This window comes from Macaca mulatta, chromosome 7 (genome assembly GCF_049350105.2).
Source record: "Macaca mulatta isolate MMU2019108-1 chromosome 7, T2T-MMU8v2.0, whole genome shotgun sequence".
NCBI classification, from domain to species: Eukaryota; Metazoa; Chordata; class Mammalia; order Primates; family Cercopithecidae; genus Macaca; species Macaca mulatta.
This window is the reverse complement of record NC_133412.1, coordinates 35,366,606-35,382,150: the sequence shown is the minus strand read 5'-3', so window position 1 is coordinate 35,382,150 and position 15,545 is coordinate 35,366,606. Positions and strand designations below refer to the sequence as shown.

At 40.6% G+C, this 15,545-nt stretch overlaps 1 protein-coding gene across 3 annotated transcripts in view; it reads left to right on the top strand.

The window, feature by feature from the left end:
• The first annotated feature begins 4,751 nt into the window (after positions 1 to 4,751).
• The window catches only part of ALDH1A2 (aldehyde dehydrogenase 1 family member A2), a 116,421-nt gene continuing 105,627 nt past the window's right edge, over positions 4,752 to 15,545 (top strand). For all 3 annotated transcript variants that reach the window (XM_077939483.1, XM_077939482.1, XM_015142335.3), the window contains exon 1: positions 4,752 to 5,640. In XM_077939483.1, coding sequence (XP_077795609.1) covers positions 5,524 to 5,640 — 117 coding nt within the window. In that variant the 5' untranslated portion in view covers positions 4,752 to 5,523. The remainder of the gene's footprint in view (positions 5,641 to 15,545) is intronic.

The window sequence follows — 15,545 nt, the reverse complement described above, 5'->3', positions numbered from 1 at the left end:
TTGAGGAATTTTAGAAGGGTAAAAAGATAAAGGAAAGCTAAGAAATGTGAAATAAAGAAAAACAGCAGACAACTTAGTTACATGCCAAGTACTTATCTGGGCGAAAAGAGAAATAAATTCTGGAATCTGCCTATTAATAATTCTTCCTCACTCACATGATAAAAACAGTAGCTTCCAATCTGAGACACACTAATGCAACTTCCTCTGTGACAGAGTTCTCTGAATGCTATGTGAGTGGGACCATAGTGTTCTCAGTATTGCACTTTCTATGGTAAATTTGGCTAAGAAACACTTCTGTTCTTTTCCTATAAGTCAAAATAAAGTCCTTCTCCTAAACTAACTAAAATCTAAAATTTGTCTGACTCTAGGAGATTATTTTTTCTCAAGGCAAATTCAAATTAAATGATAACATCTCTTAAAGATTTCTCACCAGTATCAGATAAAAATACATTGAATCCAAGCTATTATGTTTGAATGGACAATACTCAGTTGCACATACACACCATCGGCTGTAGGGGGCGCCAATGCATTTCCCTCAGGCCCTTCAGAAAAGGTTGTGTAGCTGGAATTTTAATTTCTTTCTGTGTCTGTTAAGTGTGATTATTGATGAAGTACTGAGCTCATCCCAGTACCCAAATTGAAGCTTCTCGAACATATACGAAATGGAACTGGGCTTTACAACAAAGGCACATCTAGTTCCCAAATTTAAAATAGTCTCCTGGGGTCCCTGAAAAGTAGAGGATATATTTAAAAAGAAAAGAACTGTGTTTTGTATCAAGACATAGTTTTTTGAGTCATAATAAATTAGGACTCTACTCCCTGCAACTCCAAATACCTCTTCTCATTGAATATAGTGACCAGAGGCCACATCAAGAAATGAGGAACTTAATATCTAGAGAATTTTTATGGTTAATAAATACCACAGCCTCAGCCTCTTTTCTTCTGGATGTTAGAAGTAATAGGATAATTAAATGAGAGTTTAGATCTCACATAAAAAGTTAATATACAAGTTAAATAAAAATATAAGTAGATTTATTTTATAGAAGTTTTCATAATGGGTCCCAAATACTTCATTAAGCATTTCTGGATAAAAATATGTAAAGCTCTTTATAAGCTTTTGTTAATAAATTAAATACCATTTCTCTATAAATATACCTTGCATTAAGCTTTCCTGTTAGAGTTTTCAGGAAACATTTCAAATAAAGTGGCCAGGCATATCCCATTTGAGATGAATGAGATCATTAGGAAACACTTATACCTGAAATAAGCACTGAGATCATTCTGCATACAACCTAAGGGCCCTAATTTTTTAAATATTTCAAACAATGTGCCTCTTTCAAATCATTACATGTAGAGACATTTAAGGAACTGATTCAATTAGCCCAGAAGAGGGGAATGCTATAATGTGTGATTTATTTTTGAAGATAAATTAAAACGCAAGTGTATCTGTTAGGAAAGGTAGGTTGTCATCATGGTTAGTAATGGGAACAGGAAAGCAATTAAGCAGGGCCACCTGAGGCTGAAAAAGCCCCTAAACACAGAAGCTCGATGTTCAAGCTGGACATTCGGTTGTCAAAATCAAAACTGTATCTTCTTTGAGAGGGATCTTTGAGCTACATTTAGTTCCCTTCATTGATTTCTAAAGCGCAGTTCTCAACTTACATACTTTCCTCCCCTTAACCGCAGCTAACAAGAAGCCTAAATTGTTATGGTTTCATAACTTAAAGCCAAACTTCACATAAAGCTGATGCCTTAAAATTACAACTTTGCATTCTATTATTTAGGTGAGGAAATATGAGGCAAGAATTTATTTTTCTCCTCTGCAACTCCAGGATATTGGCTCCACCAGGCCTAATAAATTGTTTTCATAAGGAAATAAATAGAGCATGCTGCAGCTTAGGTTCCCTTATGCAAGGGGTTTCAAACAAGATGTATGCTAAGCAATAAATAATTACAGATGGGGGGGGTGGGAGGAGAAACACTGTAAGGGTGGGGAAAAAACAGTTTCTTAGCCAAATTGGGGGAAGAAGACTGAAATTCAAATTGTTAGAAATCTGAAGGTAGTTGACTGTCATTTTAGAGATAGGGTCTCACTCTGTCACCCAGGCTGGAGTGCAGTGGTGTGATCATAGCTCACCATAACCTTGAACTCCTGCTTCAAGCGATCCTCCTCCTTCAGCCTCCTGAGTAACTAGGGCTATAGGAATGCACCACCATGCCTGGCTATTTTTTTTTTTTTTTGGTAGAGGCAGGGTCTTGGTATGTTGTCCAGGCTGGTCTTGAACTCCCGGCCTCAAGCAATCTTACCACCTTGACCTAATTACAGGTGTAAACCACCGCATCTGGCCAGAGATGTCTTAACTATTGTGAAATCTGTAGAGAATATGAGAAAATGCTAAAACAAGATGATAAAGAGAAGAGGAAATAAGAATGCGAGAAGAGGTGTTAAGGCAGCCTTGAAAGTAATAGCCACGTAAATCTTACAAACTGAAACCAAGAAGATGAACACCAAAGAAGCATTTCTAATTCACTGTTCTTTTCTGCTAAATCTTGTCCCCACCTTGATTTAAAAAGCTTGAACAACGACCGGGCATGGTGGCTCATGCCTGTAATCCCAGCACTTTGGGAGTCCGAGGAGGTCGGATCACTTGAGGTCAAGAGTTCGAGACCAGTCTGGCCAACACGGTGAAACTCCATCTGTACTAAAAATACAAAAATTAGCTGGGCATGGTGGCGGGTCCCTGTAATCCCAGCTACTTAGGAGGCGGAAGCAGGAGTATCGCTTAAACCCAGGAGGCAGAGGTTGCAGTGAGCCGAGATCACGCCATTGCACTCCAGCCTGGATGACAGTGTGAGACTCTATCTCAAAACAACAACAACAACAAAACACATACAAACAGATGGGGAAAAGCAAAACAAAATTTAAGATCAAGAGGAGAAAATGTTCCTTAATCAGTGAAGGAAGTTACTTTCACTTATGGTGGAAGTTGTAAAAAGTGCTCTGTCTTTTGCTCACATCAACCAACAAAAATTCTTATTAAATAGTTATTATGTGTTCTACACTGTTTTAGGAACTGAGGAAGGCACAAGGGAAACAGGCTGGAGTGCAAGATCTCCACTCACTGCAACCTCTGCCTCCTGGGTTCAAGCGATTCTCCTGCCTCAGCCTCCTGAGTAGTTGGAATTACAGGCACCAGCCACCAGGCCCAGCTAATTTTTGTATTTTTAGTAGATATGGGGTTTCACCATGTTGGTTAGGCTGGTCTCGAACTCCTGACCTCAAGTGATCCACCCGCCTCAGCCTCTCAAAGTGCTGGGATTACAGGTGTGGGCCACTGTGCCCAGTCTCTATACCTTTTCTATAGTGTTCTTTTTGCTCTTGTTGAAGCCTCCCTTCTCCCTTAAGACCCAGCCAAAGGTCAACTTTCCCAGGGAGTAGGAGTCCTCCCTGGCGGAGCACCCAGCTCATGTTGTTATGGCTCTTTTTTATGTTTTCCCCACAGCTTCTCATAACTAGTGATACGTTTTTCCACTGGTATCACTGTTTCCCCTTGCTGGGACCTTCTCTTTCTCCCCAGTGAACTCTAAGATTTTACTTTTTTAATTTCTCAATTGCATCTCTAACCTTCTAAGGCTTTGATAAAAGTATAGCTTATGAGCATATACTGTTATTAAGTCATAATTTTTGGCCATAGAAATTCCCTGAGATCCCTCAACCGCCCAAGCTAAGGTCTGTAGTTTCTCCGTGAAAACAATTCAGCCAGGTCACTTTGGGTTCTGAGAGGCTGGAACTTATTTCTATAAACCTAATACTAAAATGAAATATTTTTGTCTGTTTTCACTATTGCTTAGCATCCGAGCGCTGAGCATTATTAGGCAGTTTTAGTTACTGAAAGTATCTAAGGAAAGATGTTTTCTGGCTGATGCTTAATGTTTTCTCAACACCCAAGAAATGGGACTCCAGCGGCTCTGAAAATGGCATTTTAGACGAGAATCAGGCCGGGCGCAGTGGCTCATGCCTATAATCCCAGCACTTTGGGAGGCTGACGTGGTAGGGTCACTTGAGCCCAGGAGTTCAAGATTACAGTGAGCTATGATGGCGCCACTGCATTCCAGCCTAAGTGAAGGAGTGAGACCCTGTCTCTTCAAACAAAACAGAAAGATGGGAATCAAAGTGTTGCTTGGTAGTGTAGAAAAGGCGTTTATCAACACTGTAGGCCCCTATCAAGCTTACATTTGGAGTGAGGAGTAAGGAAGGGAAGGGACTTACGCAGGTCTTTCCATGGCGGCCCTGATTTAGTCCATGGAGTTCAAAGCCCATTCTGAGGCAGGGTCGCTAGGCTCTTGGTTTACACCTGCAGGCTGACCCACAGACTAGGGGGCAGCTTGTTGGACTTCGGAAACACTTAAACTAGGGGGGAGATGGAAGTTCAACCCTAAAGGGACAGTAAAATGAGCCCAAGGTCTGGCGGGACGATAGCTCTTAGCGTGTAAGGAACAACAGAAAAACAAAATAGCGTTTCTGTAGGTGTGCTAGGGTGAGGAGGGGAAACAGCCGGAAGAGGGATCCGAGAAGAACGAAAGGAGCCCACGAAGTACGCAACTCCTCCAAAAAGCCGGGGATGACCAAGGCCCACATCCTCCCGCCACAGCGCAGGCGGCCCGGGCGGTCCCGGCCGGCAGAGGGCAGCAACTGGGCGGGCGACGCCTGGCAAGGGCGGCCCCGCGCTGACCCGCTCGCCGGGATCTTCATTCTGAGCGCGGGGCGAGGGAGACTCGCAAACACCGCCACCTCTCCCCAACCCTCTGGCCACCACGCACCCCGGCCCGGCTGAGGGGAGTCGGGAAGAAGGGAAAGAGGGCGTCGCTGCCGAGAGCTCGGCGCCCCTGCCCGGAGGAGGAGAACGGAGGGCGCCCCCCGGGTCTCCGAAAAGAAGGGGGACGGGGTTCGGTGGGCTCTGCGACGGCGATGGGAGGGACCGTGGGCGGCCTGGGAGCCGCCGTCCGCAGTCTGAACTTTCCCGGCCGCTCTCCGCTCCGAGGCAGCACCCGACCGCTCCGGTCCCCGCCAGCCCGTGCCAGCTCCGCTTCCGGGGGCCACGACCCCCTCCCGACTTCGGCCGCGGTGCGCCTCACGCCGACTCTGGCCCGGGGAGCGGGAGACCGAGTCCGGTTGGCCGAGGCCCGCGGGCCGCGGCTCAACTTCACGCTCCCGCCGTCGAGGACTGTGGAGGCAGCGTGGGCGTGGGCTGGTCCCCGTGGCCGGGGGGCGGGGGAGCCGGGCGGACTTGACCGTGGGCGCCAAGCGTCCCCGGCCGCGCGGCGCGGGCTTTATGTAAATGGAGGCTGCGCCGGGCGTCCTAGGTAGGATGGACCAGCCCCCCGCGCCTCGGCCCTCACGTCCAATAAGAAGAGCCCCAGCTTGACACCTGCCTATATACAGGCGAGCGCGCCCCCGGGCCGCGGACCGCACACAGCCCGCACTGCCCCACGCCGCGGGCTAGGGACACCCGGCCCGCCACCATGACTTCCAGCAAGATAGAGATGCCCGGCGAGGTGAAGGCCGACCCGGCCGCCCTCATGGCGTCCCTGCACCTCCTGCCGTCGCCCACGCCCAACCTCGAAATCAAGTACACCAAGGTAAGCGGCCGCCGAGCGCCCGTCGTCCACGGAGACTTTCTAGAACCTTCTTTCCTCTCCCCGATCTCTTCAGCGGATGAGGGCGGCGTGACGGGGACGGGGGGGCCGGGGTCGCCGGGGCCAGCCTGTCATCCCTGCTCAGCAGAGGGACCCCCTGCCTGTCTTCGGGACTTGGGCGTTTGAAGCCCCTCCGCGGCCTTAGGACGCCTTGGGGACTTGCCCCAACCTGAAACGCAGCGTTAAGCGGCCGCCGTCAAAGGCTCCTGCCCCAGACTCGATCTGAGGTTGGTTTCTGTCCGATTCTCCAGGTCCCGACTGCCGCGGGGAAGGGGTCGGAACCGCTTCGTGTCCTCAGATGGAGGCCAGGGTTCCCCGTCCGCTTGGCCACGCAGCCTGGCAGTCGCTTCTGTGTCCCTTCGGGGCCGCTCGGCTGCTGGTCCCAATCATGTCCTCCGCAGCCCGGAGGGTGCTGAGGGGCTTTTCCCATAAGAAATTGTCAAGACACCAGCGCTCTGGCCGGTTTGACAAATTTCATGGAAACCTGACTGATAAGTACAGTAGATCCAACGTCAGCGTTTCATGTGAATTTTGTAGGCAGTGGCAGTTTTCCTGGGAAACTTAAAAAGTTTTAAAATTTGTTAGCACGTTCGGTTTTAAACTGAAGAACTTATTTTTTTTTTTTATATAACGAACTTTGACATCTTGGGTTTGCTAAGCAGGATTTTTCTTGTTGCATCGCATAAAAAAGAATATGCGTCTGCTACCTAACATAAAATGAATTTACTTTTCACAAATTCGACATAGAAAAAAATGACCGATTACAAACATGGGTGTATTGTAATGCTACAACATTTTGAGGGAGGTGGTGAGAGAAAGATGGGATTCAAAACCACGTTTCTTGGAGTTCATTTTGTAGTTCTCTGGTTTGATTTTCTAGTCCTTTCGGTACATTTCTACACCCAACTTCTCCCAATTAACTCAAACGCGTAGACGCACATGCATATGGTTAAAGGTTGATTAAAGATGTATTCCATCATGCTTTTTTACAAGATAAATTTTGTAGAGAAGTAAATTGTTTGCATCTGGTTTAATGGTTGAACGAGATATACAAGAAACAACATCAGAATATTGAGATTTTACTTGCATTGAGTTTTAGCTTACAAATCAGGGCGATTTGTGTTTTCAATGTCGATTTAGATGGATTTAAGGTACCTGCTAGCTTTTTTAGATGGTGTGACAAATTTTTCAAAGCCGTTTTAATGAGAGGTCATTAATGGTTATAGCCTTTTAGGCATTGTTTGCATAACAATAGTGCCAATGTGTGGCACTTCTCTGGGTTTAGGAACGAGCAGGGAAAGCATGCAGCTTAAAAGTTTTGTTTTATGAGGGTCTCTAACCTCTTCAGGCTCTTTTTAAAGGTTAAAATGGAAGGTCTACACTTAAGAAAAGACCTAACCCTCAGATTCGGGAAGGTTTGATTTTAGTCTTATTTTTGATGGGATTTTCCTAACAGCCTCTGAAAGAACTTTTAGGTATGCAATAGGTACGTTTTTCAGAATTTAATTTGGAAGCTCTTCCAGTTCTCTCATTCCCTAACTACCCCCTCTCTCTTTTCTCTCTTGTTCTCCACCAGTAGGAAAGACAACTGATTTATAGCTAATTGGAGCCTTTAATGTGGAGTCTTTTAGCTCGGGGAACTTTTATCCAGTATCCACTTTCCCACTTAATACAAAGAAAAACAATCAGAAATGAAATAATGGATTGTAACTCGATTCTTTAATTTGTGGGGAGGAGGTACCTTATTTTTGTCTTGACAAACAACCCTCATAAACACTGAGTAACACTCATCTAAAGGCGAGCTCTTTCCACAAAAACTTGTAAAATCAGGTATCTGTGAACATTCCCAGCAGTTTTCCTCCTCAGCTCTTTAGTGAGACTTCTAAATTTTCTAAGACAAGCGTGGTGGACAAGCAGTATTTTTTTAAAAACATGAAGAGCAGAAGCTGCTCTTTTGGTAGCCCAGGGTAATGATTTTTTTGCTTAAAGGAAAAATAAGATTAATAGTGAGTTTTTAAAGAACGTGACCAGAAGCTAGGGAAATTATATTAGCAATTTCAAACAGAAGAATGAACATGGTAGAATTGACAGTCCTTTAGGATAGTGATACCCTGTTCGTTAGGGAATTTTAAAAGGGTAATGGCTACAAAAGTATTATGCTTTAGGGCCTGTTAAATATCACATTTGAAACAAACACAATATTTGCGTCAGAAAATGATACTGTAATACAATGTTATTAATTATTTTTTGTCTTGTTAAACATACATCTTTAGTGAAGGATATGACTTTCTGTATGATTTTTCATTGTGGTACTGGGACCCACATAAAGTCACTACTTACAAATAAATGACCGGACTATGAGAATTTCAAGTAATGTGCGCTTAGAAAGCTTTGTGCTTGTGATGTTGTATTTTTTCTGTATTTTTGCTCCAATTTCCTCCTTCTTCTAGAAGTATTTTACATTTTTTAATAAAGGGAATGGGGGAGATGACCAGAATTAAAAGTCAACTGCCTTTGCCTGCCAGAGGTCCAGTGGAAATGCTCCAGAATTAAAGTTCATTTCCTAAGGATGTTGCAAGGGCTAAACTCATGGTGTTGTATGGACTTTTAGGCAGTTACGTTCCATTTTTAAAAGTACGCTTACCACTCTGAAATTCCAGTATCCATATTAGACCAATGATCAATGGCAATACCATTTTTGGAACATGTCTGTTTCTGTTTCCCTAATACAGAAAGCTGGACCCCAAGTTTTAAAAGTGATCCCTTATTAAGGAATGTGCTTTTTAAAAGAGATAGTGTTAGTCAAGGAGGAGTGAAAACTGACATGAAGTATTGAGGGGACCAATTTGGTACCAAGAGAATGTGCTCTCCTTTGCTTGTGTCCTAAGAAGACTGCATTCTGATTGCCTTGAGCGATGTGTTTATGAATTAAAAATTTTTTTAGTTGTCTATTTTATTAGTCTGACTTTTATAATTTTGTATAGCTGATATAGGAATACGCACATTACAAAATCAAGGCTCAGCACTTTACTGACAGCCCCTGTCTGCAGGGGATACCTGTTAACATATTCCCAGGTCTTTGGAAGCTTGCCCTCTGTATTCCACTTCCACCTTCTTTCTTGGCTCTATCTTCTCTTCTGGCTCTACCGGTCTCTCCTTTCCTTCCTCCCTCCCCCAGATCATTGTGCTGCATTTCTGTTGGTCACTTTTCCAATGAGAGTTTATGCCCATAACTAACAGTAGCAAAGAGTTATTTATTTTTCCTGCATCTGATATTAAACGGAGCTAAAACAGAGGGAGGAGGGGGATATTTATCAGATACTGACCTGCTAAAATAGAAGAGGCAAAAAGGCAATCAACTTAAAACTCAGAGCTAATGTGCATCGTGAGTCTAGTGTTTGTCCTTTTATTTATTCATTTAAACTTCTGTTTTCTGGGGTCGATTTCAATTAAATTCAAAAGGCATTTGAGTGGCCATGTTCCTAACAAGGGTGCTTTTCACTATGTTAGACTAGAAACATCTGCCTTCTAGGAGATTAGGGTCTTATTAGAAAGATTGTGTGCCAAAAATTGGTTGTTAGTATAGCAGTAGTTCAGTTGATCAATGTAATAATAATTATAATGATAATACTTATGCCACTTACATTTTTATAGGGCCTAATGGTTTGCCTAGCACTTTCATATATATCTTGTTTGATCCTTGCAAAACCTTTTGAAGGAGAGAGAGTAGAAATAAATATAATAATTCATAAGGAAGACATTGGCCTTGACTTTTAAAAAATTGATAGTTTTCCTCACCATACACTTTTTCTAGTGGTCTGTGGCACATTGTTTTTTCATCTTGTTTTATTCTTTTTTTTTTTTTTTTAAGGGAAGGAGTTTAAATCTTTATTTTTTTGTGTTGCTTCTCTCGCAACCATGGAGAGAATATGAACCAGTCTACCCCTCTTAAGAAGGAACTGCCTTTTGTGACTTTTGATTCTAATACTTTAAATGACTATTTTTTGTTTTTCTATGAGATTTTTTTTTTTTTTAATCTGGGGCAAGATTCTTGCCTATGCCAGGAATAATTTCTTAAAAGATAGGTGTGGATCTAGATCCTTCCAAACCTTTACTCAAGATTGTCTGTTTTGGTCATAAATTGTCAGTCAAACTACATGTTAATAGAGGACTTCAGGTATTTTAAAAAATACTTTTTCATAACTATACAGCTTTTTGATGTTTGTATCATCTCCATTTACAGGGAAGCTGAACAACTTCATCACAGGACTTGAATTAGGTAATTCTCCTGGGGGTCCTACCCTGATCCCTTCTACTACATGGGCTTATGTTACCATGTGGAATTATCATTTGCTGAGGGACTCCTCGTTCTTTATTTCTATAAAATGATGAATGATAGTTTTTCTGTTTCAGAGTAGGGGATTCTCTGAGGAGACTGTTTTGTGAGATCTGACTTCCTCATAGCCAGGCTTAAGAAAGGTAAATCATGCATAGTTAATTCTCTGTTGCATCGGTGAAGCACCATGATCTAACCAGGACCAAATCAGTAAATATCCCAAGTCCCATCACAGAGTTATCAGTTCTGAGTCTTAGACAATAAAATGCAAATACTGATTGGTATTTTTGTCTCTGTAGTTATCTTAGTGACAGTTTCAGGGGTCAGGAAACTGTGGACTGTCTGTCTGGTTTTATAAAGTTTTATTGTAACACAACTGCACTCATTCAGTTACATACTGTCTGTGGCTGCTTTCTGACTAGAATGGCAGAGCAGAGCAACGGAAACCATGTAGCCCACATTTTAGAAGAAACTTGCATGCCCTTCCTTGATTTGGAAAAAGAGAGACTCTGAGTTAAAATAGGCCTTTGATCAAATCCTGATCAGAAAGATACTTATTAGCTATGTGGACAGTTAACATTTATTTGACACATAGTGCCTGATATGGTGCCAGGTCCTAGGAATGCAACAGCACACACACCAAAAGATATGTGTGGCATCTTAAAGAGTTTCTTCACTGAGTTTCAATTTCTACATTTGTCATCATTGAAATAATAGTATCTACTTTATGGGGTTAAAAGGACTAAATGAAAAGTATGTTGAAGTAAGTGGCATATAATGATAGCCAATACTAATTCTATTGCATTTTTGCAAAGTGATGAATACACACACACACACGCGCGCACACACACACACTTGGTGATCTAAATTAATGGAAGCCAATGTTAAGGAAGATCAGGACTATATGATCAACTGGCCGGGTGCAGTGGCTCACACCTGTAATCCCAGCACTTTGGGAGGATCACCTGAAGTCGGGAGTTTGACACCAACCTGGCCAATCATGGTGAAACCCCATCTCTACTAATAAAACAAAATTAGCTGGGCGTGGTGGTACACGCCTGTAATCCCAGCTTCTTGGGAGGCTGAGGTAGGAGAATCACTTGAATCCGAGAGGCAGAGGTTGCAATGAGCCCAGATCACGCCCTTGCACTCCAGCCTGGGCGACAAGAGTGAAACTTTATCTCAACAAAAGAATTATATGATCAACAAAGTTTTATAAAACAGGCCATGTATTATTATTTTCATTACTTTTATTACATTTTTTGCATTACTCATAAGAGTTCAATATTCAGGGTAACTATGGAATCCTCCTTATATAGTTACACTGCATTTTTACCAAATGGGATTCCTGGGAGGGTTTTCCACCAAGGTCTTGTCTTTACTAAAAAGTTACTAAAGCGATTTCTCAGACAGTAATTTAATAATAAAATTAGATATCTTGACGTTTGTGCCAAAATGTAGCATGAATATGCCTCAGTATGCTCGATTAGCTGAGCCTAAACTCCAGGTTGCAAATAGACATTTCTGATGTTTTAAGTAGTTTGGATAAAAATACTGACAAGATATTGGTACATAAATGGGGGGTGTATGCAGCATACGAGGACATTCTCAGAAGGTAGATACCTTTTGGCAGTGGGAAGGTATCTTACTTTATATAATTTAAAAGCGAAGAAACTTTTACTAGTCCTGACTAAGATAACACATGGAATTTTAAGAGCATTTCCCAGGAGCAGTCACCTTCCAGAAGGTAAAAGCACCAGGTAGTGGCTATTTTGAAAGCCCTCCTAGCATTTCCTTGATTTCTTTATTAGCTGTAACAGGTAATTTCAAAGCCATTCGTTTCCCCCCAAACACCAAATCTAATTCACATAGAGGTGATTGCTCTAATGTCGCCTGGGTTAATTTTTAATTGCCTTTAATTGTATCTTTGAGATCCATTTCATTTAACCTTTTAAATATATGAGATTATGCACATTGGGAATTACTTATCTTGGCATTTCTCTATTGTCTGCCTTTAAGATTGAGTTATGTTTAAATTGTTTTCCTTCAAAATCTTAGAGCTTATTTACAGCAGGTTTATTTACAAGTCTCTGTTGGATCACATGATTGAAAACACTTCCAGGCTTTCAAAATTCCAGTTGGAATAATAATTGGGTGATTTCACCACCTAGACTTCTGTTGGGCCTAAACAACACTTGCCTGGGGCTAAACGTGGGGATTAATTGACCTCTGTAGAATGTGGTTAAAAATTAGTATGTCCGTGTGTGAACATTCTCATTTTTATTATAGAAGAAAGCCTTCTTTTACTCCAGTTCAGCTCTGTTACCTCCAGAAGTAGTTATCTGCTCTATTTCCTTTCCTCATCACTGTCTGACGTTTGGAGAGCCAAAGTACTGTTTCTTTATCACTACAACTCTGGAATGAGAAAAGCTTTTGTTTAGGTCTAACTGGAAACACCTGTCTCTTATCTAGAAGAATTTAGCATATCATGAATCTGAAAACCCTTTCCAATCTTGATTATAAAAGGGAAAATTTTTCAAAATAATTAAAAAATAATGTTTTAATATATCTTATATTATTTTCATCCATCTATTCATTGGACTTCGAATCTCAAGTCCAGTGACTCTTAGGGGTTTTTTTTGGGGGGGGGGGGATTATCATTTCTAGGGATTTCTTAAAGATTAAACAATCAGAAAGTGATACAGGTCGTGTGACTCTTCCACAAGAAGAATGGAATTACCTCCCAGTAAATGAATCTGGCAAAATAGTGTGAGTTTAGGAAACCCACTAATTATTTAGCAAACCCACAAGATATGCAAAAATAACCTATTTTCCCTTTTCCCCACCTCTCACTCCTAACACTCATATACCAGATCTCCAGGCCGAGATGTGTGTGATAGTGGCACGATTTCAGGTGGGAAGGAGAAGGGGAAGGCTTTGCCTGGGAAGATGAAATTATGAAATGCCTGTATGAATTTATGGAGAACAACTGAAAGTCTTATTTCTCTAGGTGTGAAAATTGGACTTGCTCACAGAATCCTTTTTGGGAGGAGATGAAGAATCAGTGTGAGACTATTTGGTTAAATTCCCCAACAAAACTGAAACTGGTGAATTCTGCCTCATCTGTGTTTTACAGTTTGATAATATAATTGTATTATTTAATTTTATTATAATTGTATGATTTTATTATAAAATTTAATTTTAATTTTTATTATCTCAGGGTCATTTTTATTTTTGGCTATAGCCAGAGCTACTCTTTTGCTTCCCTGAATTTATTTATGCATTTGTTTATTTAACATGTATTAAGGCCTTTTTTGTACATATTGTGAGTCACTCTCTGGCAGAGAAACATATATAGGTGTGGGCCCTGCTCTGAAGAGGTGGTAGAGGATTCCCATTTGGGTGTGGAGTGGGGTCATGCACACAGTAACTATCGTTCATGATAGAAGATGCTAAATGCTTGAGATGAATGAGGATTCAGAAGATAAAGAGATGTTTCCAGCTCAGCAGAACAGCACACTATTGCCAGACATATTTGACAGAAAATGAATTGCTTTAATCATACAGAAAAGTAAAGCAGTAATATAACAAATGTGTGTACTTATACCTAGATTTGTTCTTAATGTTTTGCAATATTTGCTTCTAATTTTTTAAAAGGATTAAATTGAAACCCCCATTTCCTTCTCTTTCTCTTCGTTTGTTGCAGGCATTTATCTTTCCCATAGGTATATGTATCCATAAATAATACATGCTATTGTTTTGCTTGGTAACATTTTTATATAAATGTTTTGTATATATGTACCATATATATATATCCTTCTGTAATTTTATTAGCTTGCCAAGCATATGTTCAGTATTCATCCATGTTGTTTGATATACTTGTAATTAATTGATCGTAATTGTTGCAAAGTATTCCGTTATTTGAATATATCCTAATTTTTAGTTCATTCTAGTATTGACAGTTATGATACATCCAGCATTTTTTATTGCAGTAATGCTGCATTGAACATTCCTGAACATGTCTCCTCATATACCTGGTGAGAGAGCATCTAGGATGTATACTTAAAAGTGATATTGCTGGCTCATGGAGTATATGTATCTACAACTTAATTAGGGATTGCCAAATTTCTGTCCAACATGGTTATACTGGTTTCCACCACCAGTATATTCCCAGTATGTACACTTCCAGTATGTTCCACTGGCAGTGTATCAGAGTTCCCATTAGTCTACATTTTCACCTAACTTGAGATTCTCATACTTATTAAATTTTGCCAACCTGGTAAGTGTGAAATGGCATCTCATTGCTACTTTAATTTGCGTTTCCTTGATTTCTTGTGAGATTGAGCATCGTTTCATGTTGGCCATTTGGCTGTCCTCCTTTGGCTAATTTATCATTTGCTGATTTTTCTATGTTGTAAGTATTTACTGATTTGTTATCAGTTTTTATAAATGTATTTTATAAATTTTATCAGTTATTTACTATGCAAACATTTTCCTTCCTCTTGTAACTTTCCCTCCTTTCTTTTTCTTGTGTAATTGTCATACAGTTTTAAATGCAAATGAGGAAGGATTTTTCCTCTGGGGTCTTGTTTCAGAAATCCATTCTCACTCCAAATTGTTCAAGGCATTCTTTGTTATTTTTGCTTTTTACATTTCTGTGTTTACCTCCTAAAATTGGTAATGCATGGGGACAATAATAAATATTAAAGACAAATGATGTAGCATTGGAAAGTCAAACAATATTGATGTTTAAATAATTTTTAAAAATTGTATTCCCTGAAGTCTTAGAATCACATTAGGAATTCTAGAATGTGTGGTCTTCTCTATAATGGGAAAATAGGAGAAACTGGTTCTACTTTGATGGATGGTTTTAATACGTATTAGTTTCCCTAAACTAAGAACAGTACCATATTCCGTAAACCGACCTCTAAGCGACCACTGTATAAAACTCTAGGATAACATGATTATTATAACCTATTCATGTCAATACTTAATTTCCCTACCTTTCTTAGATTATCTAGAACAGAATAAGTACTTAAATGTTAGCTATGGTTGTACTCTTGCTCATGTGCGTTCGCACGCTCTCTCTCTCACACATGTACACACACTCATTTTTGAAGGGTCAAGATAAATTGATGAATTCTTTACTCTGTGCTGCCTATAGATTTGGAGAAAACATAGATAGGTAGCAAATAAAAAGAATTTCTAAAGTACAGACCTTTTTCTTGAATAACTCTTTTCGAGAATACTATACTTCATCTTGTTAGTGAAGAGGATTTAAATTATTCCTTAGCACCAGGTCAGAAAATAACTCTGCTTATTTTTTTAACATTTTAACTTATGTTATAAACCCAAAGCTGGTGTATGTATTTACCTTTGTGTTTGAATTTCATCAGTGATTTGGTTCATGCATGTGTATCTCTAATTTTAAAGAAGATATTGTGGAAGTGTGAAATTCTCCAACCTTAAAACTAAAACTACCCCTTTTGTGTATATAATTACATATAATACC